The sequence below is a fragment of the Scardinius erythrophthalmus genome (genome assembly GCF_964197995.2).
Source record: "Scardinius erythrophthalmus genome assembly, chromosome: 1".
In the NCBI taxonomy this organism is placed as follows: domain Eukaryota; kingdom Metazoa; phylum Chordata; class Actinopteri; order Cypriniformes; family Leuciscidae; genus Scardinius; species Scardinius erythrophthalmus.
Genome location: NC_138221.1, coordinates 58,166,704 through 58,192,531, shown reverse-complemented (window position 1 = coordinate 58,192,531; position 25,828 = coordinate 58,166,704). Strand labels below are relative to the sequence as shown.

Genomic DNA, 25,828 nt, shown 5'->3' with positions numbered 1-25,828 from the left:
CGACACAAATCAACCCGGGTGGAAATTAAAACGCCTTCGCCCTCGTTTGTCCCTCCGCTGTGTCTGTTGCAGTTCGCTCACATATATAAAGTGTTGTCATCACTCAGTAACGGAGACACGGATCCACTATGACAGCAGCGACTGAGCAACTGGTGCCTCCCCGAGCTGAGCTCACAAAACACTGAGCGCCTGCCTGGACATCCTGCTCCACTGCTGACACAAGCTGTTTCACATCAGCTGTAACTGTTGCCAGTTATTGCTGCAGTGCGTTATTTCACCATTGTCCTGTATTGATTGAAGCATGCTATTTAAGGGGAGGGAAAGTGTTTTTTTTTTTAATAATTCATATCTACCTCCTGAGGTAATTTCGTCTGAGCGTAGTTGTGAAATGCGTGCCACTCATATACTGGAACTCAATCAAAGCTAACTGTCAATCAAAAATTAGTAGCCTAATGTAGGTAATGAAAACCCCATTTCCATCACTGCCATAAATGATTCATTTTTACAGCAGCTTTACCAAAAATAGTGCAGCGAATCTGCAAATAAGCAGTGAAGTGCATTAAGTGAGGGGGAACACCTGTTGCAGTGTTTGACATGCTTTATCCGCATGCATATTCACTTAGCATAATAATGCAATCAAAATCAAAGTCGTCCATTTTCCACGCTGGAGTCAAATGAATTGTGCTGTCACATTCGATTTCTCCACTGAAACAGAACCGAGTCTCCTCTCTCTCTCCTGTCAATAACCCGCAGTGAGATCTTGAGCGCTCTGCCCCTCAGTGGCTGCCTGTGGGAGAAGCCCAATAAATCTGCCCTGCTTAGCGACTGAAAGGCTTCATATATAACCTCAACCTTTAAAGGTTTTGATGGTCTTTTTACAGGCACATCTGGTTCGGGCGATTCTCATCATGCCATTAAAACACAATAAAAGAACATTCATGTAAAGGCTAAGGTGATGTTACTAAATAATACCATGCATGATAGTAGCCTACATATATGCACAATACTGACGGTAGGATTTATTTAAAAATAAATGAACACATTTATTTGAGCAAGAATGCATTAAATTGACAGCAAAACAGTTCTGAACATTGATAATAATAAGAAATGTTTATTGAGCATCAAATCATCAAATTAGAGTGATTTCTGAAGGATCATGTGACACTGAAGACTGGAGTAATGATGCTGAAAAAATCAGCTTTGATCACAGGAATAAATTACATTTTACAATATATTCACATAGAAAACAGTTATTTTAAATTGTAATAATATTTCACAATATTACTGGTTTTACTGTTTTGATCAAATAAATACAGCATAAGAGACTTCTTTCAAAAGCATTAAACTTACCAATCCCAAATGTTTGAACGTTATATATGTGTGTGTGTGCAAAGTGTATTCTTTATCATTCATTATATCAATATAGTCTTGTTTATATAGATGTGTGTACATATACATATATATATATGTATATGTATATATATATGTATACGTGTACGTGTACGTGTACGTCTACGTCCACGTCCACGTCCACACACACACACACACACACACACACACACACACACACATATAAACAAGACTATATTGATATAATGAATGATAAAGAATACACTTAAGGTACAAAGGTACAGGGTAACCTTAAAAGGTACAATAAAAAACAATAAATTTCCAAAACAAGAAAAAGATTTAATCGAAAGATATGCTGTTCATAAAAATGAAGTAAAAAATCTTCAATAAAAAAAGTCAACATTTCCATTTCACATACGATCATTTTGGTGAAAGAGTGTAGATGTAACGGAAAACTAAAACAAGTTTTTATTTACAAAACAGGTATTATTCACATAATATATATAAAAAATGTAAGCATTTAAAAAAGAACCACCAAAAAACAGACCCATTAAAAAAACAGCAAGTCTTTTTCTTGTCTTCATGTTCCTGGTGTGGGCGTCTCAGCTGACGGTGATGTTGACTGACTGGAGTGCCTCTACAGCCCAGCTGGGGTACTGGTCGCTGGACGGGAACATCCTCTTCATGAACGCCTTCACAAACTCGGGAAACCTCTGATCTATGATGCTCTGACGCACTGAACGCATGAGCGTGAGCTGATGTGGACAGGAGGAAATGAAGTGACTGCAGTAATAACACATACTGTATCTAAACAACATGTAGTGCATTTGTCAGCCTGGTTGATAATTACCTGGTAAGAGATGTTATGGATGGTGATGTGATGCATGGCTGCAGTGTCGCTCTTGAACAGGGCGTGAAGGTAAGCCCGACTGTGTCTGACAAAGACAAAAGGATTCACAATCATCTTTAGGTTTTGAAGTAGAGATTTTGTATGGGATAAGTACATTTCTGAATCATTAAAACAAAACAAAACATTTTTTTAGGGGTGAACTATTCCTCTTAGCACAGAAGACAGCTGAACATCAGCATATTAAACTAACAATTTAGTCAGTTAAATTCCAGACAGATGTCCGTACCTCTTGCAAGTGGGACACTGGCAGTCAGGGTCAATCGGCTGAAAGTCTTTAGCATATTGTTTCTGTTTGAGCTGCAGAGATCCCCAGGGAACTAAAGCGGATCCAAATCTCTGAAACAACCAGACATTGCCTCATTAAAATAAGAGAAACACTGACAAGATTAAAGTAAACATTTATCCTGGATTTATCCAAGTATTTCTACAGTTCTAAAGCCTTTAAGAGGACCTATTAAGCCCTTGATTTTGAGTGATGATTTTGTTTTCGGGGACTCCTTGAACATGTTTTCATGCTTAAATGTTCACAAAACACATTATTTTTCACATATTTGACATTGTTGCAGCACTTCTCTTCCCAGTCTGTCGGTAACACTCTGTTTAGTTCCTGTCTCTATGAAGCCCCTCCTTATGAAAAGCACAAAGTGCTCTGATTGGTCAGCTGGATCAGAGTGTTATGATTGGTCAAGTGCTTTGAGCGTGTCTGGGAAATGTCACGCCCCTAACCATAATTGTGAGTTTCAACAATACTAATACGCCCAATCGCCCATTTATTTGGCGTATACCTTGGGCGGGATTTATTTAAATGAGAAATATTGTGACGTGTTCGTTCCTGGAAGTAAACACAAGACTACAAACAGGGCGTTTCAGGGAATTCAGGCTTACTGATATTTTAACTCTTTTTGGAGTGAATTTGTGCTTTGCAACTTTGCAGACCTTTTTCATGCTGCATTACACACTAAAGAAAGATGAAAATGTAAAAAAAAAAGCATAATAGGAACCCTTTAAAACTCTTGTAGGTTTATCCTGATATACCAAAGCAGGGCAGAATCTCTAATAAAGTGTTTCTTCGGACTGCATTTTTATAAACACATGGGAACATTATGTAATGAAAGAACGGCTCTGTGATATAACTAATAGCTAATAGTCAGAAATATATATTTTGAAGAATTTAATACTTAAAAAAAAAAAAAAAAATACAGCAAAGATATTTACAGTGTTACAAAATATTTATATTTCAAATAAATGCTGCTCTTTTGAACATATTAGAATGATTTCTGAAGGATCATATGACACTGAAGACTGGAGTAATGATGCTGAAAATTCAGCTTTGATCACAGGAACACATTACATTTTATATTATATTACAATAGAAAACTGTTCACAATATTACTGTTTTACTGTATTTTTGATCAAATAAAATACAGCCTCGGTGAGACTTATTTCAAAGACATTAAAAGCTGTACTGACTCCAAACTTACGCCCTAACAGAAAGGGAAGTCGACAGAAATCCATCACTTACTGCTGTTCGAGTTGGGAAGACACAGTCAAACATATCACAGCCCAAGGCAACACACACCACCAGGTCTAGTGCATAGCTAAAACACACAGTAAAGAGTCAATCAACAAACAACACTCACAAATAATGAAAAATCTACCAGTAGTAAACGAAAGCACAAGCATGTCTCACCCGACTCCCATGAGGTAGCGGGGCTTTTCTCTGGGGAGGTGTTGAGTGCTGAGAGTCACCATCTTCCAGAAGTCATCCTTTTCCTCTCCCCCGCTCAGCCCACCAATGGCGAAGCCCGGCACATCGCGCTTTGTCATTTCTGAGAGGATAAACGTTCATAGTGTGATGAACTACATCTGTGGTTACTCTGCTGGAACAGCTGTGTGAAACTGAGGAGAAGTGACCCTGAAAGCAGCTGGGGAAAAAGTCATTCAAAAAATTCTTCTTTTTTTTTTCTTTTACAGAGGCCACTTGATTTGTTATTTTATCTCTCATGTAATGATATTCAGACATTTAGAAGTGACCAAATCCTTTTCAGGTTCGGTAAGATTTATTAATGCTTTTGAAAGAAGTCTCTTGTGCTCATCAAGGCTGCATTTATTTAATCAAAATTCCAATTTAAAATAACAGTTTTCTATTGTAATATATTTTAAAATGTAATTTATTCCTTTGATCAAAGCTGAATTTTCAGCATCATTACTCCAGTCTTCAGTGTCACATGATCCTTCAGAAATCATTCTAATATGCTGATCTGATGCTCAAGAAACATTTCTTCTTATTATTATCCTATTTTAATGCAAATTTTGGGACATTGCATCAAAAAACATTGGATGGAAATGGCATGATAAAAAATGTATGCGCTCAATTGAGGCGGATCATTGTTTATTCCGATAAGACGACATTAAAAAAAATTGATGCGCAGCCAATAAATCATATGACTTTGCCTCAAATGATCAACCAGTAAAACAAATTTCATAGCAGAGCATCTCAAATGTTGATTTGGTCGTTCAGAAATGCCTGAGCCAAAGAAATATGACAGCATTTATGATGCACTTGGAAAAAAGTCACAGTGGCTTCCCTGATTGCAGCAACTTCCATTTTTATTGCTGATATTTTTAATCAGTTTCCCAGTAAATTACCATTTTGTTCTCTTGAACACATGGGATGGGAACCCTGCTTTGTTCGCAAACGTTTTATGCGATATTCCGATTTTGCAAATAAATTAAATTCATTGAATACAAACATAGATAATATTTTTTATGGATAATTTATATTTTTCATGATTCTTTGATGATTAGAAAGTTCAAAAGAACAGCAATTGTTTGAAATATTTTGTAATATTATAAACGTCTTTACTGTCACTCTTGATCAAATTAACCTGGCTGTGTCCTTGCTAAATAAAAGGGTTTATTTCTTTAAAACAATTCTTACCGACCCCAAACTTTTGTCTGTTAATGGCATTTTAATCAGATTTTTTACGATGTGCTGTCGCACTAATGCCACTCAATCATAACAGACACACTTTTGCAGTCCTGCAGCGCTCACCATCTAAACAGGCCTTGCGCAGTTTGGCATCGAGTCCTCCTTGAATAATGGCGAACAGGTTCTGTCGGTCCGGATTCTTATTTGCCGTGATGCAGCGGTCCAGCCAGCGAACGGAGCGGTGCATGGCCTCCTCCACCCGTGGGCCTCTCACCGTACTACTGACCACGTCATCCAGCTGCATCATGATGTCTGAACCTGCACACGAACAGTTCAACAAGCACGTGTTCAATGTTCTTAAACGACTGGGAGACGATGATCTGCAACACGACTCATCAGTGTCATTTTAAGGTTTATTGAGATACACTATATACTATGCATTTAGCTTTTATACTGGTTAATGCAAGTTTTATACTATTTTACATTAATTATATTTTGAATTAGTTTTTATATTAATATTACCCATCTTTATTTAAATTTGAAAGTTTTAGTAATTATGCTTAAAAATATATATTATTACTGTATAGCGTTATATTTTAAACAATGTAGTTTTATTCACTTTATTACATTAAGTTAAACTAAATTAAAATGGGAATTTAATTTTTTTTTTTTTTTCACAATGAAAATTGTTCATCATTTACTCACTCTCGTGTTGTTCCAAACCCATTTGACTGTCGTTCATATTTTGAACACAAATGAAAATATTTTTAATGAAATCTGAGAGCTTTCTGTTCCTCCACTGAAAGTTTATTCACCCAAAACTCTGACACTTCAAAACGCTCATAAAGAGATCGTAAAACTATAATCCATATGAACTGAGCGGTTTAATCTAAGTTTTCTGAAGAGACACGATCGCTTTATATGATGGACAGATTGAATTTAGTCTTTTATTCACATAGAAACATTGATCAGCGAACGAATATAGAGCACATCAAATTTTGTAAATGGAAGTTCAACCATAACAATATGAAGGTGAGTAAATGATGACACATTTTTTTTTTTCATTTTTGGAGTGATCTAACCCTATACTGTTAACTTTATTATTATATCGTCACCTTCCTAAAATAATTGCCTAAGTCATTTTTTGACAAAAATGATTTTTTTTTGCATAAGTCATCTCCTCATGATGCTGGCCACATCTGGTAAAATCGCCCCACATCCTCAGTTGAACAGATCATGCAGTTCTACCCCTGTAATATAACGGCCTATGTCAAGAGTGTGACGTTTTATTTTGCCCAAGTCAAAAGACTTAGGCAATTTTACAAGCTTTTCAAGATGGCAGCTGCATCAAGAAGAACGAAAATCTACTCAACCTCTAAAATTAGGTTCAGTTTTTTGTGTTTTCTGAGAAACCTGCAAAAATGACTTAGGCAATTATTTTAGGAAGGAGACGATATAAGTAATGAATTGTTTTGTATGGTTTTAGTGTTGGTGAAGTATAATAACCCTGTGACTCGCACCGAGGCTGTTCTGTATGCCGATGGATTGCTCCGGGGTGAGCAGGATTTCCTTTCCATCGTAAGGAGAACGGAACGTGACGCCCTGCTCCGTCACCTCAGACAGCTCCACTAGAGACACCATCTGGAAGCCGCCACTGTCCTGTTAAAAGGAATTTGGGGGTGAAACTCTGGGATTCTCCTACAATAGGTTTACATGCATCTAAGGTAAAAAAAAAAAAAAAAAAAAAAACACAAAAAAAAACCACCGTAATCTTCTCAGAATACACATTGCTGCATCACCTCAAGAGTCTGAAATCGCTTTGTTTAATGATTCTGTCTCTCCAAACCCTGCCTTTCTACAAGCCTACTCTGCTCTGATTGGTCAGATGACCCAGTCTGTTGTGATTGGTCTACTCTGCTCTGATTGGTCAGATAACTCAGTCTGTTGTGATTGGTCTACTCTGCTCTGATTGGTCACATGGCCCAGTCTGTTGTGATTGGTCTACTTTGCTCTGATTGGTCAGATGACTCAGTCTGTTATGATTGGTCTACTCTGCTCTGATTGGTCAGATGGCTCAGTCTGTTGTGATTGGTCTACTCTGTTCTGATTGGTCAGATGACTCAGTCTGTTGTGATTGGTCTACTTTGCTCTGATTGGTCAGATAACCCAAGGTGTGTTCGACATCGGCTGCGGCTGGATGTATCCGATCGGCGAGAGTAGCCGCGTGCAGGCGGGGAGGAGCTGCAAACGGAGACGTGAAGTCGGACACTTTCTGGGTCCCGTAGTGACCGCTCACGTGGTGTTTGCATACTTTACCACAGCTGAAGTGAAATAAATGCAATATTTGCCAAATAATGTTTCAGAGACATTTTCATTCAATACTTTATGTACTGCTTCTTACAGCGTCTGTTTGAACAAGAATAAAGTTCAACATAAGCTACTATCAATGAAGTGGAGTCTACGTTTTTTAATCAGTTTTACTTTGATAAACATGACACAATATAACATCACAAATACATGAAAAGAGTGTTTACTGTTTTAAAAAACTGATTTGTGCGCTTTAGAGGAACTAAAGGTGTTTGAATAAACACGCAACACATGTGATCGTTGTCATGCAATGGATTTGGCCAATCGTGGAACAGCTGTGTCGTCATCAGCCCTCGTGAAGCCCAGTGCAAACGCTCTTGAGAAGCTGCGCTGGCTGAGTTCTCCGGCTACTCTCGAATCGCTCTCGCGGTACTTTGATGGCATACGTCACAGTCACGTGGCGTCGGCGCTGGATCAAGTCGGACAAAATTTCTAACCGGCATGCACTGCTTCAAGTCAGCCGCCGATCGGTCTGCGCAGAGCTGCATGAAGTCGAACAAGCCTCCAGTCTGTTGTAATTGGTATACTCTGCTCTGATTGGTCACATGGCCCAGTCTGTTGTGATTGGTCTACTTTGCTCTGATTGGTCAGATGACTCAGTCTGTTGTGATTGGTCTACTTTGCTCTGATTGGTCAGATAACCCAGTCTGTTGTAATTGGTATACTCTGCTCTGATTGGTCACATGGCCCAGTCTGTTGTGATTGGTCTACTTTGCTCTGATTGGTCAGATGACTCAGTCTGTTGTGATTGGTCTACTTTGCTCTGATTGGTCAGATGGCTCAATCGGTTGTGATTGGTCTACTCTGTTCTGATTGGTCAGATGACTCAGTCTGTTATGATTGGTCTACTCTGCTCTGATTGGTCAGATGACCAAGTCTGTTGTGATTGGTCTACTCTGCTCTGATTGGTCAGATGACCCAGTCTGTTGTGATTGGTCTACTCTGCTCTGATTGGTCAGATAACTCAGTCTGTTGTGATTGGTCTACTCTGCTCTGATTGGTCACATGGCCCAGTCTGTTGTGATTGGTCTACTTTGCTCTGATTGGTCAGATGACTCAGTCTGTTATGATTGGTCTACTCTGTTCTGATTGGTCAGATGACTCAGTCTGTTGTGATTGGTCTACTTTGCTCTGATTGGTCAGATAACCCAGTCTGTTGTAATTGGTATACTCTGTTCTGATTGGTCAGATGACTCAGTCTGTTATGATTGGTCTACTCTGCTCTGATTGGTCAGATGGCTCAGTCTGTTGTGATTGGTCTACTCTGTTCTGATTGGTCAGATGGCTCAATCGGTTGTGATTGGTCTACTCTGTTCTGATTGGTCAGATGACTCAGTCTGTTATGATTGGTCTACTCTGCTCTGATTGGTCAGATGGCTCAGTCGGTTGTGATTGGTCTACTCTGTTCTGATTGGTCAGATGACTCAGTCTATTGTGATTGGTCTGCTTTGCTTTGATTGGTCAGGTGGCCCAGTCCGTTGTGATTGGTCTACTCTGCTCTGATTGGTCAGATGACCCAGTCTGTTGTGATTGGTCTACTTTGCTCTGATTGGTCAGATGACTCAGTCTGTTATGATTGGTCTACTCTGCTCTGATTGGTCAGATGGCTCAGTCTGTTGTGATTGGTCTACTCTGTTCTGATTGGTCAGATGACTCAGTCTGTTGTGATTGGTCTACTTTGCTCTGATTGGTCAGATAACCCAGTCTGTTGTAATTGGTATACTCTGCTCTGATTGGTCACATGGCCCAGTCTGTTGTGATTGGTCTACTTTGCTCTGATTGGTCAGATGACTCAGTCTGTTGTGATTGGTCTACTTTGCTCTGATTGGTCAGATGGCTCAATCGGTTGTGATTGGTCTACTCTGTTCTGATTGGTCAGATGACTCAGTCTGTTATGATTGGTCTACTCTGCTCTGATTGGTCAGATGGCTCAGTCTGTTGTGATTGGTCTACTCTGTTCTGATTGGTCAGATGGCTCAATCGGTTGTGATTGGTCTACTCTGTTCTGATTGGTCAGATGACTCAGTCTGTTATGATTGGTCTACTCTGCTCTGATTGGTCAGATGGCTCAGTCGGTTGTGATTGGTCTACTCTGTTCTGATTGGTCAGATGACTCAGTCTATTGTGATTGGTCTGCTTTGCTTTGATTGGTCAGGTGGCCCAGTCCGTTGTGATTGGTCTACTCTGCTCTGATTGGTCAGATGACCCAGTCTGTTGTGATTGGTCTACTTTGCTCTGATTGGTCAGATGACTCAGTCTGTTATGATTGGTCTACTCTGCTCTGATTGGTCAGATGGCTCAGTCTGTTGTGATTGGTCTACTCTGTTCTGATTGGTCAGATGACTCAGTCTGTTGTGATTGGTCTACTTTGCTCTGATTGGTCAGATAACCCAGTCTGTTGTAATTGGTATACTCTGCTCTGATTGGTCACATGGCCCAGTCTGTTGTGATTGGTCTACTTTGCTCTGATTGGTCAGATGACTCAGTCTGTTGTGATTGGTCTACTTTGCTCTGATTGGTCAGATGGCTCAATCGGTTGTGATTGGTCTACTCTGTTCTGATTGGTCAGATGACTCAGTCTGTTATGATTGGTCTACTCTGCTCTGATTGGTCAGATGACCAAGTCTGTTGTGATTGGTCTACTCTGCTCTGATTGGTCAGATGACCCAGTCTGTTGTGATTGGTCTACTCTGCTCTGATTGGTCAGATGACCCAGTCTGTTGTGATTGGTCTACTCTGCTCTGATTGGTCAGATAACTCAGTCTGTTGTGATTGGTCTACTCTGCTCTGATTGGTCACATGGCCCAGTCTGTTGTGATTGGTCTACTTTGCTCTGATTGGTCAGATGACTCAGTCTGTTATGATTGGTCTACTCTGCTCTGATTGGTCAGATGGCTCAGTCTGTTGTGATTGGTCTACTCTGTTCTGATTGGTCAGATGACTCAGTCTGTTGTGATTGGTCTACTTTGCTCTGATTGGTCAGATGGCTCAATCGGTTGTGATTGGTCTACTCTGTTCTGATTGGTCAGATGACTCAGTCTGTTATGATTGGTCTACTCTGCTCTGATTGGTCAGATGGCTCAGTCTGTTGTGATTGGTCTACTCTGTTCTGATTGGTCAGATGGCTCAATCGGTTGTGATTGGTCTACTCTGTTCTGATTGGTCAGATGACTCAGTCTGTTATGATTGGTCTACTCTGCTCTGATTGGTCAGATGGCTCAGTCGGTTGTGATTGGTCTACTCTGTTCTGATTGGTCAGATGACTCAGTCTATTGTGATTGGTCTGCTTTGCTTTGATTGGTCAGGTGGCCCAGTCCGTTGTGATTGGTCTACTCTGCTCTGATTGGTCAGATGACCCAGTCTGTTGTGATTGGTCTACTTTGCTCTGATTGGTCAGATGACTCAGTCTGTTATGATTGGTCTACTCTGCTCTGATTGGTCAGATGGCTCAGTCTGTTGTGATTGGTCTACTCTGTTCTGATTGGTCAGATGACTCAGTCTGTTGTGATTGGTCTACTTTGCTCTGATTGGTCAGATAACCCAGTCTGTTGTAATTGGTATACTCTGCTCTGATTGGTCACATGGCCCAGTCTGTTGTGATTGGTCTACTTTGCTCTGATTGGTCAGATGACTCAGTCTGTTGTGATTGGTCTACTTTGCTCTGATTGGTCAGATGGCTCAATCGGTTGTGATTGGTCTACTCTGTTCTGATTGGTCAGATGACTCAGTCTGTTATGATTGGTCTACTCTGCTCTGATTGGTCAGATGGCTCAGTCTGTTGTGATTGGTCTACTCTGTTCTGATTGGTCAGATGGCTCAATCGGTTGTGATTGGTCTACTCTGTTCTGATTGGTCAGATGACTCAGTCTGTTATGATTGGTCTACTCTGCTCTGATTGGTCAGATGGCTCAGTCGGTTGTGATTGGTCTACTCTGTTCTGATTGGTCAGATGACTCAGTCTATTGTGATTGGTCTGCTTTGCTTTGATTGGTCAGGTGGCCCAGTCCGTTGTGATTGGTCTACTCTGCTCTGATTGGTCAGATGACCCAGTCTCTTGTGATTGGTCTACTCTGCTCTGATTGGTCAGATAACCCAGTCTGTTGTGATTGGTATACTCTGCTCTGATTGGTCACATGGCCCAGTCTGTTGTGATTGGTCTACTTTGCTCTGACTGGTCAGATGGCTCAGTATGTTGTGATTGGTCTACTCTGCTCTGATTGGTCAGATGACCCAGTCTGTTGTGATTGGTATACTCTGCTCTGATTGGTCACATGGCCCAGTCTGTTGTGATTGGTCTACTTTGCTCTGATTGGTCAGATGGCTCAGTATGTTGTGATTGGTATACTCTGCTCTGATTGGTCACATGGCTCAGTATGTTGTGATTGGTCTGCTTTGCTCTGATTGGTCAGATGGCTCAGTCGGTTGTAGGGTTGGGTACCGAAACTCGGTTCCAATAGGGAACCGGTTCCGACGTAAACGGTAGTAACCATACCGAATAAGAACAAAACTTTCGGTGCCTGATTTCGGTGCCTGACGTTTTTTACCGCCCTCTATAAAACATCTCGCGGCACGAATGATCCAATAATAAAACATCTCCAGTTAACCAGCAGAGCATTCATTTAGTTCGTTTGTTAAATAAGAGATCTAGCGCTGAAATGTGTTTTTTAAATCAAGTGATCGAAGTGCTCGTTGCCGCTGCGATCAGTGGCGCGGATAGGCTACAGTGTTTTCTCTTGGCTCGCGCACACACTTGTCTTCACTCGGACGCGCGCTTCAATACGTTGCGGAAAACGATCTATTTACGAGGCGCCGACGCGCCGTCTATATGATTATGTGCGTGGAGAGTTTGTGTGTGTGTGTGTGTGCGCGCGCGCTCGCATCTCAGATGAGTATGTGCGCGGAGAGTTCCGCGCGTCTCGTGTGTGTAGAGTTTGCGTGTGTGTGCGTGAGCGACTTTAGAAGTTGTGCATTTCATATGTATTAGTTTGAGCATTCAGCAGTATACATGTAGCCTATGTGTGACTACCTAGTACATGTGTATGCAAGGGTTTCATATGTGCGTGAATGAAGTTTGATTTAAGCCCTAGACGGCGCCTCATATCTATTCGTTCTGGTGAAATCTCAAAATATAATGGACACAAAGTGTCCCTGCTTGATATACAACCACTGATGAGCATAATCGGTTTAAAAAAAAAAAAAAAAAAAAAAAAAAACTACGAATGCGGATTAGAACCCAAAACCTCTGACACGCTTGACTAAAGTTCAAGTTCAGCTGCCAGTGTTCCTCTTCGGGTTAGTCTAGTATTTTAATGCCAACTGCAAATCTTGAATATCAAGTATGAAGTATATCAATATCAAGTATATTTATATGGCTATACTGTGTGTTAAATATTTCTGCTCAGTGTCAGATATTTCTCTGATTTGTAAAAGTCATAATATGAGAAGACAAAATTTGATCTTAACTCAAGTGTTTTGTGCTACATCAGCTTTTAAAGGGCACAATTTTTCATTTAATCAGAAATCAGAAAATCTTTTTCAGAAAATCACACACACACACACACGCACGCACACACACACACACACACACACACACACACACACACACACACACACGTATTATTTTTTTGATGAAGTGTGTGCAGTTTAGTTTTCTTAAGTACCGTTTCAAGAACCGTTTAAGCACCGGAACCATTTGAAAAATACCGAGTAGGTACTGGTATCGGAAAAAAACTAACCAATACCCAACCCTAGTCGGTTGTGATTGGTTTACTCTGTTCTGATTGGTCAGATGACTCAGTCTGTTGTGATTGGTCTACTTTGCTCTGATTGGTCAGATGACCCAGTCTCTTGTGATTGGTCTACTCTGCTCTGATTGGTCAGATAACCCAGTCTGTTGTGATTGGTCTACTCTGATTGGTCACATGGCCCAGTCTGTTGTGATTGGTCTACTTTGCTCTGATTGGTCACGTGGCCCAGTCTGTTGTGATTGGTCTGCTTTGCTCTGATTGGTCAGGTGGCCCAGTCTGTTGTGATTGGTCTACTCTGCTCTGATTGGTCAGATGGCTCAGTCTGTTGTGATTGATCTACTACTTACAGCGCATGTCGGAAACGAAACACTCTTCACCATATCTAAATTTCAGCTCTGGATCGTCCTCAGCACTTGATACACTTTTACTGTATCAATTTGAACCGGAGTCCTCATCTTTTTGAAGTGCATGCACAATCTACATCTACATCAGAAAACAGCATCTACTCTACATGTCAACAACACGAACCAATCTCTTCCAGGCCTCAGCCACAACTACAGTATTTGAGGGTCAAAGTACACATTGTTCGTGGGCAGTCAATGAAGACCACAGGCTGGCATTATGACAATGTGTTACAAACCTATGCAGGTTCATGCAGGAAGTGAGACTGGAATCACTAACGACTCGTTTCAGGCAGTTCAGAATCGGTTCTTTCTTTTAGGACACAATAACTTTATTTGTTGTGCACTGTGAAAAATCACGGACCTTTACATTCACTAAAAGCTTTGACACATTGCATGAAAGGTAATATCCGAAAAAGCATAAACGGGACACTTTAATATATTAAAATAAGATGTAATTTGCAATGGCATTTATTTTTTCCGGACTCAATAAATATTGTGCTTATTGAAGAACAAGCAGTTATTGCAATCACAAAATGAATCATGGTTAATTGATTTAATATATAAATTCTCCTAGTTTCTGTTAAATCTAAAAACAAGCAGCTTTGTCATAATTACATTAGAAATATGGGAACCGTCAGAGCCTATATGGAGGGAGGGAGGCCTTCAAATCTTGTGTTGGACAACAGGGGGCAAACATTTGAGAGCCACATCTTTGCAGTCATTATTACTGGGTGAGAATTGCTGCAGCATATTTCCAATTGTATATGCAGTGCCATTATTTGGAAGCGATATTTAGTATGCAAATGTTTCCAATAAGACCTTGAAATGGACAGACTTATGTTTCATGCTGGCTTGAAAGTATGTTTTGTTTTGCGTTAGTAACATTTTTTATGAAAAGTAATTTGTTACACTACTTTTGCGTTACTTTTTCTCACCTGGGCTGGGCTTGCTTGTTTGTTTTTTAATAACAACAACAAAAAAAGTTATATTTTTGGCAAATGTAATGGCTCTTTCATAACAAGAGTAAAGTAAATAAGCCTCAGGCTGAAGGAAATTCAAATTCATGCCTGTACAGTAGAGAGAGCAGTTCAAAAAAACCTTTCTGTTCTGAAAGGTGTTCTGCCATTTTGGAGTGAAGAAGAATAGAACGCAAGACAATAAAGTTCAACACGCTTACTTCAGCAATAAACATTTGACTAAAAATTAAACAAATGTAATGTTTATCTAAAGTCATATTTGCTTATTAGTATAGTTGAAATGGATCATCGAAGGTCAGCAGCAAAGACATTGGTTAATAAAGTGAGAATAAATTCATAAAAGTATGTTTGTGTAATTAAATATATTTAATTACTGCAGTTTTGCGTAATATTCTGAGATTGTATTTCACTGATTTTATTAATTTTGAGTAATTCTAAATCTGTTTTTTTTTTTTTGCAACATAGGGACAGAAGAGCTGGCAGTCAATAAATGGAAAAACAAAGTAACTTGCATTACTTATTAAAACAAACAACTCATTAAAAGAAATGCATTACTTTCCTTGTTACTTGAAAAAAGTAATCTGATTATGTAGCTCAAGTTACTTCTAATGCATTACACCCAACATCGATTGGCTCTCTCTGACAAATTGCTTTTGTTCCTTTTTTGTAAGTCGCTTTGGATAGAAGCACCTGCTAAATGCATACATGTAAAAACTGACAAAGACTCTTTTAAGTCTTTAAAATTCCCATGACATTTCCAGCCGGCTGTATCCTTCAAACAGACACTTTGCTAAATCTGCATTAGAAAGAGAATAAAACAAACCATCCCAGACAGCAACATAGTGTCGGCCCAGATCCGGGCCACATCTGGTACATGTGGATTCAACGAGTACCATGTGGCCCGGATCTGGGATGTTTCCTACATTTTACTCTTACTAGATATTTTGGTGTTTGGGAACAATTTGAGAATAATAATAGTTACCGTTAAGAGATTTCTATTCCACTTCATAAACCCGTGCAATCCATTGGCTTTCTCTATTAACTCAGGACCCTGTTAGGACACATAAAATAACAGTTAAGTAAGTTTTAAACATAGTTCTTTGGTTCTGACAAAACACTCAAACAATTTGAAGTATTTCCTCTCACATACCGGTCTCATGCCGAGATGATATGTGTTCCCCAGGCATATCTGGCAATCCAGATCCTCCAGCTGGTCTACAGTGATGCCTTTCAGGGTACCCTGAGTGCCCACGGGCATGAACACCGGGGTGTTCACTGCGCAGTGCGGGAGAGTAAGAGTGCAGGCCCTTGCCTTGCTCACAGGACACTCCGCCACGATACGAAGAGCGAGAGGAGCAGCAGAGGATACAGCCTTTACTGATGCCATACTGTCTTTACACTCGTGTGTGCTGGGCGCAGCCATTTTGAATAGCGATTCATCAAAAAGATCCGACTCAAAACAATAGCGATTCATCAAGAAGAGCCTACACAAATGAACGATTCGTACTCGAATCAGCAAACCGTCTTTTTTCATAAATGTCTACATTCAAATGATACCTTTTTAAATTATTAGTTTGTTGCGTGAGCTGAATCGTGGCTGCAACAAACTAAACTGGGACACACTAAATAAACACACCCTAACGAAAATTAACCATGGCTTTACTACTAGCTGCTACTACTACTACTAAACATGGTTATGTAGTTAAACCATCGTAACCACAAATTAACCATGGTTTTGATAAACTAATCATAGTTTAACCATATATATTCGTAGAAAAAAAAACTGTGGTTATACAAATAGCACTAATCAACCCTCCAAAAAAACATGGTTATTACACTTTACACGTAATACAACTATGGTTAATTTTTATAAGGGACGTGATTTTAAAAGCTAAATAAAACAGTAAATGCGTTAAACGGCAAATATGCTGGGCCACAAAATGACGTAAAATATCAATGAATAGTTGTTTTGAACAAACTGTTTAAAAGAACCGATTCGCGGAAATGAGTCGGACTTCTCGTCACAAGAAACGACTCATGAGCCAGATCAGAATCCTAAAATAAGTAGAATGTTGCATGATTGTGATAATTCCGCTTAAATATGATCAAATTTCTTTCTACTAGTGGAAATATAACAAGCTGGAGACCCCAAACAATGTATTGATTGTGTTCTCATAGGAAGAAAATATAATAAAATTCTTAAAATGTTAACATGGTTAATTTATTCATGCCAATCTTACAATAATTGTATATTTATCATTTAATACAATAATAATGATTGTTTTTTGTATAATATTGCAACGTTGACAATTTTCGAAATCTTTTCGTTGAAACCAAACTAATTGACATTAGAGCCGTCCAATAGCACTCCTCCGCCGTTTGAGCCAGAAACGAAGGTTGAGCCAATCAAAAGACAGAACACACCAGGAAGCGCTCTGTCGGACCAATCAGACAGCACGACATCGGTTGACAGGAGGCGGGACTCGCGTCACCGGTGGAGGTCGGATGTCGCCTGACCGGATGATAGCGAGAAGTTTTGTTTTGTGAGTTTACGAATGATTGATCCTCAGATCACAACACGGATCTTAACGAATGCGCCGTAATACGTGTCATCTGCCTGTCAGCGAGTGACTTGTGAGTTATTAGTCTTTGACAGACTGATCTGGAAGTGTTTGAAGGGTGGAAATTGCACACTTGAGAGTAACCCGAGCGCCGTGCTGCCGCGAGCCCGTTCCTGCGCGCTGAGAGACGGTCGGAAACCATGGGCAACCGGGGGATGGAGGATTTGATCCCCCTGATCAATAAACTCCAAGATGCTTTCAGTTCCATTGGCCAAAGTTGTAACTTGGATCTGCCGCAGATAGCCGTGGTCGGAGGACAGAGCGCCGGAAAAAGCTCCGTGCTGGAAAATTTCGTCGGCAGGTTGGTTATTATGTTACCCCTTTCTCTTTTGGTTTGACTTCGATCGCGTGCTAAAGCTTAGCTCGCTATATTTATCAGTATCTAACTTAATAAGAAGACACACGTTTTATTTATTACTTCACAGCTCCGTTTTTATACTCGACTCTCTTGGATAGGGTGTCATTCACAGATGCGAGTTACGCAGTTGACGTAAGCAGACGCTCGCCTTCATTCATTGAAATGAAATGGGCGTAAGTGGGAGAGCGGAGCGCTAAATGGGGAAGTTGTCGACGGCACACACACACACACACACACACACACACACACACACACACACACACACACAAACACAGATGAAGTTATAGCCGTAGTGTCAACCTTGAGAGTTGAATTGCCTAAACGGGAAATCAAAACCGCTAAGATATACATTGCTGTGTCTTAAGTCGTTAAAGTCATTTCCTCATTTACAGTGTTAACTTGTTTACATGACAGTGTCGACACACTGACACTTCTCTAGACATTGACGTCATGCTTTTGTGAGCTTATAAAAACTCTAACATGGTTGAGTAATTCATTCAGGTGGTAATTGCATTGCATTTTAATATATAATATGGCACTAAATGTTTATGTGTCGTGATATTTGCGTAATACTCCAAGGTGCATCAGAGAACAGAGTGGTAACGTTACCATGGTATTTTTTTTTTAATACAGCGATTAACCACGGTAATTCTTTTTTTTTTTTGTTAGTGCAACGATTCTTTTTACATTGTGAGATTATTGTGAGCACATTTCAATCAAGTTATTATTACTATAAAACATCAGAATGATTACTGTTGAAAACCTTGTGATTATATTTATTATAGTAATAATGAATTAAATTTAAGCAATTTAAATAAAATGTCATTTCCTCATTGCAGTGATGAGAATTATGACCATTTAAAGAAAAATAACATAATTAATTAAAAATGGCCCTAAAATAGGATATCATCACCGTAATGCATCACTGTAATGTTTACTTTTGAAGGTCATTTAAATTAGATTCGCTTTATTGTAGCACACTATTTTATTTTATTTGTTTGACTCCAACCAGCATAATTGTCATGCATAAACACTTTGCAATTACTTTTTATAAATACTTTGAATTAAATACCAATATTATTTCCACATTATAGCCATTACGATGAAAATGAGTTTTTTGCATTACAATAATGAGAATTATGACCATTACTATTTGAAGAAAATCGTAATTCATTGAAAATCGCATTGTTTTTAAAAGTAGCCTTTAAATATCATTACCGTAATGCATCATTGTAATGCTTACTTTTAAAAGTCTTATAAATGAGATTCTCATTATTGTAATACACTATTATTATTTTTTTCCTATTTAAATCAGAATCATTTAGAAGCGGTACAATTATGCATGAATACTTTGCAATTTAAATAAAATATCAGCATTATTTTCTCTTGAAAGTAATGAGGCGGTTTTGAAGCGCTACAGTAATGGCCATTATCAATTAAAATAAAAAAATCATTAAAAATCTAAATGGTTCTGAAAATAGCTCATATTTTAACGGTTCACATAAACTAGCTACATACTAGTTCTGCATACTATGACAATTTAGTTAAAGGGAATTTCGATTATTTATGATATGAATATATACTGTAATATCTATGCATTTCAAATCACTTCTCAGTACTGTGTACATGCAATTATCTTGTGAAAAATAAGTTGAATTAAGTATGTATTGTATACAGGAGAGAGTGATTTCCCCTTCCTGTTCCACCTGACCTTGAGTTTTGTGTAGGCAACCGCCTGTTTTGCAGTATTCATAGGTCACTGCCAGCCACACCTGTATCAGCAGTCACTGATAGGCTTCTCATTCAAACCCTACCCATACCGAATCAGTCCTGCTCACTCTCATCTGGGAGAGGAAGGCATATAGAAGACGCTTGTTACAGTCAATATTCCTTTTGCATTATGAGCTGATCCTTCCTGCATTCATTTCCTCACACAATCTTCCTGATGCGACTGCTCTGTCTCCGGTCCAATTTGAATACATTAAGTCTTGATGATGTTTAGCAGAGTATGAATCAGACTAATTGTCTGAAATTTAGTTTCCATTTCTCATAGACATTCATCTCTTGAGAGGTTGTGCATGCATGTATCCATTTCCTTTGTCAATGAAGCTGATAGACTGATATATTTATCAGTTTTGAGATTATTAGGAAAATAATGCATGATAAAAGCAGGTTTTATATGATATCCATGCAAAATAAGCTAGAGTATGTTTCTAAATGATATTGTCCTGCAATAATGCCTAGAGGTGTCTCAAGTTTTCCTGGTGGCAAAGGATGCATAGCAACATTATCTTGGATTTCATAATGAGGTTGGGCAGGTTTGTCCTTTACAGGATCAACAATCAGTGTTGGAACTGAGAGTAGAAATTAGACATAAACCATTAGGTAAAGCTATATTTGGCATCTTATGCCGGGTTCAGATTACACAATATCAGTCCGATCCGTTTGAAGTAGGGTGTTGTGGTGAGTCATAAATGACAATGGGCGTCAGGACTGATGTATTGTTTATGATACTTACACATTTTTGTCCATCAAGATAATTTTCACAGATAAACACAACTTTTATGAATTCTGAAGCCTAAAGACAGTCGCCAGAAGTAAAAAGCTAAAGGCTAAAAACAAACTACACCACGGTCCCACGACTTCAACGTCTACATTACTAATCTTCCGACAACTCTCAGTTTTAATCTAAAAACATTTTCCCAGAGAGTTTGCGGTATAATAGTTTATAAGAGCACAATTATAAGTGGGGGTTTAAAAGTGCACTGAGTTTAATGTCTAATGTCCTCGACAGCCTCCGTAGTGCCATTTAGCCACTTGTTAGCAACTGCCTTTTTCAAGAAATGAGATCACGAGTGGGGTAATACTGATGTGTTTTATTGCGGAAAATAAAAGGTGAAAGTCTTGAGCTTGTGTTCACCACCGACCTTATTTCAGCCATTTTACCATAACCCCATTCAACAAACCCACTGACTTTGGGAGGATGTGCTAAAATGCTAACTCGTTTCCGCGTTTTGGCCTACAAAGTGATGTCATACCTGCACCACTCTGTAGCCTACTCCTGCCTTTATGATGTTTCCACGGGACTACCATGACAGAGTAAATAAATAAAAGCTTCAGCAACCCATTGAGTACTGGAATTAGCATTAAGCTAGGACATCACGCACGTCATTAAGGACGGCTAGCGATGATGTACGTGTGGTCTGACGTGTTTCTTGTCCACGACACAACAATAATTTGGGAGTCAATATCACATAATCTGACACAGTGACTATCATTACAGACAAAAATATTGTGTAGTCACAAAAATATTTTGTAGTCTGAACCTATGTAGTATACAGCGATACATTATTATATTTTTTTTCCATGTTATATATAGTTTCATATCATCACTGTCAGGCTATATATATATATTAGGGCTTCACAATTAATTGGATTTGTAATTCTATATCAATTATCATTTTATTGCGCATTTGTAGCTAATATTTTTTGTGGTAATTTGTTCACTTTCATGTGGCATTGCAATTTTGGATTTGTTAGTGAAGTATGAAAATAAATTGAACACAACAGACTTTTTTCACACACTCACAGATAATTTCCACAGTTATTAACTTTGCAGGTCTAAGTCAAGATTTTAATGTGTTCTTTAAAGGGGTGGTTGATTATGATTTCACTTTTCTAACTTTAGTTAGTGTGTAATGTTGCTGTTCGAGCATAAACAACATCTGCAAAGTTACAACCCTCAAAGTTCAAAGCAAAGGGAGATATTTGCTTTTAAAGAAATCACTTTTTAAGGACTACAGCAAACGGCTGGTAGGGACTACACGACATTCCTCCTGGGTTAGTGACATCACCAACCCTAGAATTTACATAAACCCCGCCCCCGGGAACAAGATTTATAGATTATCAAGACAGAATATGCTAATCAATGACTAGAAGATAACTACACATCAGCTACATAAATTCATCAACTAACAATTCAGAAATGTCCTGTTGCATTCTACATGTTGTCAGGCCATCCTTAAAAATATTCTTGTTTGCCGTAACCCGACCGACCCTGTCAATTTAGTACCGACCCAATTATTTATTTATTTCCCCTTTTAGTCCGACCGACTTGCCGGTTGTAAACTTGCGTTAAGACCGACCAATTTTTTTTTAACTCTTCAAACAACTAATACAAATGCAATAAAATAATATTAGTTATTAAGTATTGTGAATATAAATTGCTTAGACGTATACAAACATAAGCTACGTTCTTTCTTTTAAATAAAAACTCGTGGCGCGTCATTATGTTTACACCAGGTTTACGCATGTCACACTACGGCCTGCAGGCTAAGATCGCTCCGTTTCATTCACTGTCAATGGTTCGCGCTTGGTAATGATGGCTGCGGCTTTACTCTAAAGATTATTTCATTTTTATATGTTGTTGAATATGGTTTATTAAAAAATAAACATGTGAAAGCGTGTTATAGGCTACATGTCATGTTTTAGTCAGTAATGACGACGCTACTGCAACACGCATCGCCGCAGATGAGAAGCTATAAGCATCAACGTGCTATCGCAAATCAAAGTGAAAGTAAGTCGCAGACGCTTAACACACGATCATCTTTATTAAATGTAAAGAAACGAAATGATCTTACCAGGGCTGTTTCCGCTTTCTCTTATTGCGGGTTTTGATTCAGAAATTTTAGCTGTTGACCAATAAAATAATAACTGTTGCTTTCGGTGCACTGCATTAAATCTGCATATAGCGGGAATTGAAGATCGGTTATATCCGCAAAAAAACAACAACACACATCTATGTAACCAGGTGTAAATAATTGAATCGTTTTGATCAATCAGATTGCAATCCGATCTGAGAAAACGCAAAGTGGCCTGGTGTAAACAGCCCCTAGACATCGGTGAAAAATGTTCTCTCAAGACCCCCCCGACCCCGATTTTTTTTTTATTATTAAAAAAATATACTTTTTTATATTATTTTTTATATATATAAAAAAATAAAGACCTACCTACCGACCCTTTTTTTCTTTTTTTTTGCTGTTACTGCAAACCAAAATATTTTTAAGGATGGCCTCACTTCTTCTTGAGTATCTTCATCATTGTCTGACTCTGGTTTGAACATAAAAGGCTAAAAGTTTTAGAAATTTTCAGTGCATGTCTGTGTGAGTACAAGCTGTTGTAGCTCCACCCTCTGTGCCGGGAGCAGCAGCTCATTTGCATTTAAAGGAACAGACACAAAACGGTGCGTTTTTGCTCACCCTGAAAAATGTACAATTTTAACATGCTATATAAAAATATCTGTGGGGTATTTTGAGCTAAAACTTCACATACACACTCTGGGGACATCAGAGACTTATTTTACATCTTTTGAAAAGGGCATTATACCATCCCTTTAAAGTAAAGTACATTTATAACACTGTACTTTGTGTTTTACCTTGGAATTAAATGACATGAAACTAGTTAATGCTGCTGTGTGAGTGTGATCTTTCTCTCTCTGTCTTTTTTTTCCTCTTTTGTAAAGTCATAGAAATGCTGTCTGTCTGAGTCATCTACTTCATCACCTTCACAAATCTCTGATGTCATGTTTCTTCTCTGTTTTATCACAGCTAGGGGTCTGATTGCATAGATGAATCATTGTTTGATGCATGTCACACCCACAAGCTTGTGTAGGATAGGCTACATGTCCTGAAAGAGACTTTCCATTCACATTCACTGTCCTCCTTAATATAAAGGATTCATATTGCCATGGAAAACCTGGAAATATCATGGAATTTTAAGGTTTTCCAAGCCTGAAAAAGTTATAAAACTTACTTAATGTTAATATTTCATTAGATAAATTTGGTGAGAACTTAACTTGTTATAGTGTTGTCAAAAGTACCAACTTCGGTACCAAGTCACATAAAAAATGTGACTTTACCAGCATTTCCTTTTAGCATTTTGAGCGCTGTTGAATGGATTCTTAAACACCTCTGATTGGACATGAGAATGAGATTATTAGGAAAATAATGCATGATAAAAGCAGGTTTTATATGATATCCATGCAAAATAAGCTAGAGTATGTTTCTCAATGATATTGTCCTGCAATAATGCCTAGAGGTGTCTCAAGTTTTCCTGGTGGCAAAGGATGCATAGCAACATTATCTTGGATTTCATAATGAGGTTGGGCAGGTTTGTCCTTTACAGGATCAACAATCAGTGTTGGAACTGAGAGTAGAAATTAGACATAAACCATTAGGTAAAGCTATATTTGGCATCTTATGCCGGGTTCAGATTACACAATATCAGTCCGATCCGTTTGAAGTAGGGTGTTGTGGTGAGTCATAAATGACAATGGGCGTCAGGACTGATGTATTTTTTATGATACTTGCACATTTTTGTCCATCAAGATAATTTTCACAGATAAACACAACTTTTATGAATTCTGAAGCCTAAAGACAGTCGCCAGAAGTAAAAAGCTAAAGGCTAAAAACAAACTACACCACGGTCCCACGACTTCAACGTCTACATTACTAATCTTCCGACAACTCTCAGTTTTAATCTAAAAACATTTTCCCAGAGAGTTTGCGGTATAATAGTTTATAAGAGCACAATTATAAGTGGGGGTTTAAAAGCGGACTGAGTTTAATGTCTAATGTCCTCGACAGCCTCCGTAGTGCCATTTAGCCACTTGTTAGCAACTGCCTTTTTCAAGAAATGAGATCACGAGTGGGGTAATACTGATGTGTTTTATTTCGGAAAACAAAAGGTGAAAGTCTTGAGCTTGTGTTCACCACCGACCTTATTTCAGCCATTTAACCATAACCCCATTCAACAAACCCACTGACTTTGGGAGGATGTGCTAAAATGCCCATGGAATTCATATTGCCATGGAAAACCTGGAAATGTCATGGAATTTTAAGGTTTTCCAAGCCTGAAAAAATTATAAAACTTACTTAATGTTAATATTTCATTAGATAAATTTGGTGTAGAACTTAACTTGTTATAGTGTTGTCAAAAGTACCAACTTCGGTACCAAGTCACATAAAAAAATGTGACGTTACCAGCATTTCCCTTTAGCATTTTGAGCGCTGTTGAATGGATTCTTAAACACCTCTGATTGGCCATTCAATCACACGCTCAACATGTCTCTGATTGGTCATTGCGTTCACACGCTCAACATATGTGATTGGCTACAATGATCAACGCTTCCAAAACATGTTATCTTCACAGAGCGCTTACACAGATACACACGGAAGCATTTAAAAGCAGGTGTCTATCAGCGGATCCCTAATGTATCCTCTGATTGACCAACCTGTGTAAGTGCTCAGTGAAGATAACATGTTTTCAAAGCATTGATCATTGTAGCCAATCACAGACATAGCCTATATGTTGAGTGTGTGAGCAACAAAATGGCCAATCAGAGGTGTTTAAGAATCCGTTCAACAGCTCTCAAAATGCTAGAGGGAAATGCTGGTATCGTCACGTTTTTTAAATTTGGTACCGAAGTCTGTACTTTTGACAGCACTAAAGACATAGTGATCTGTCTTTTGAGCAAAATGACCAATTTTGAATGAAAATGACTCACAAATGAAATCGATCTTAATGGTATATTAGCGAATCTGTCTAAAAATTAAAGAATTTTTAAATATCCTCATCCACAATTTATAAACAACTGATGAAAAATGCATTGGTAAAAATGATCAATTTAGAGTGTGTTGTTCACACTTTGTTCTTTTGGTCTGGACCAAAAAAGAAAATGGAACATTTAGCCTAGTCCTGGTTCACTTAGAGTTCACATTGTCATTTTTAACACCGAACCTGATACAAAACAAAAATTGGCTTTTATGATGTGTGTTATGATGTGTAGCCTAAGTGAGACAGAACTTGCATCCAAAACAATGCTGTGAGCTGGGCTAAATTCACTCGATGTATGTGTGTAATAGTGTTTTTGCTAGTGCTGGGCGGTTTTACCAAAAATCAACATCACGGTTTTTTTCTAAATTATACCGGTTTCACGGTTTTTACCGGTTTTTTTATTTTTTTTAAGCATGATGGGTGTTAACCACATTTTCTACTGAGTGAGAGAGGAAATACTGCAGTAGATTTACTTATAATGCCCTATTTTATTGTCATGAGTGAATATTATAGAAACAATCCACACTAATATTAATAATACAGCAGGT

The 25,828-nt window shown here is 38.7% G+C and overlaps 2 protein-coding genes across 11 annotated transcripts in view; one reads left to right on the top strand and one right to left on the bottom strand.

The window, feature by feature from the left end:
- Nucleotides 1-1,086: 1,086 nt before the first annotated feature.
- qtrt1 (queuine tRNA-ribosyltransferase 1) lies at nt 1,087-16,718 on the bottom strand. Its single transcript, XM_081371533.1, has 9 exons — nt 15,838-16,718; nt 15,670-15,738; nt 6,713-6,851; nt 5,316-5,510; nt 3,951-4,089; nt 3,783-3,858; nt 2,487-2,596; nt 2,201-2,285; nt 1,087-2,105 (listed from the first exon to the last, which is right to left on the bottom strand). Exons 1-9 carry the CDS (start codon nt 16,219-16,221, stop codon nt 1,953-1,955), a joined length of 1,350 nt encoding a protein of 449 aa, XP_081227659.1. The 5' UTR covers nt 16,222-16,718; the 3' UTR covers nt 1,087-1,952.
- Nucleotides 16,719-17,158: 440 nt separating this feature from the next.
- dnm2a (dynamin 2a) overlaps nt 17,159-25,828 on the top strand; it is a 55,929-nt gene continuing 47,259 nt past the window's right edge. For 7 of the 10 annotated variants that reach the window (XM_081371426.1, XM_081371428.1, XM_081371427.1 and 4 more), the window contains exon 1: nt 17,159-17,609. In XM_081371426.1, the coding sequence (XP_081227552.1) occupies nt 17,449-17,609 (161 nt within the window). In that variant the 5' untranslated portion in view covers nt 17,159-17,448. The remainder of the gene's footprint in view (nt 17,610-25,828) is intronic. The other 3 variants (XM_081371423.1, XM_081371431.1, XM_081371430.1) reach the window with 1 other exon arrangement.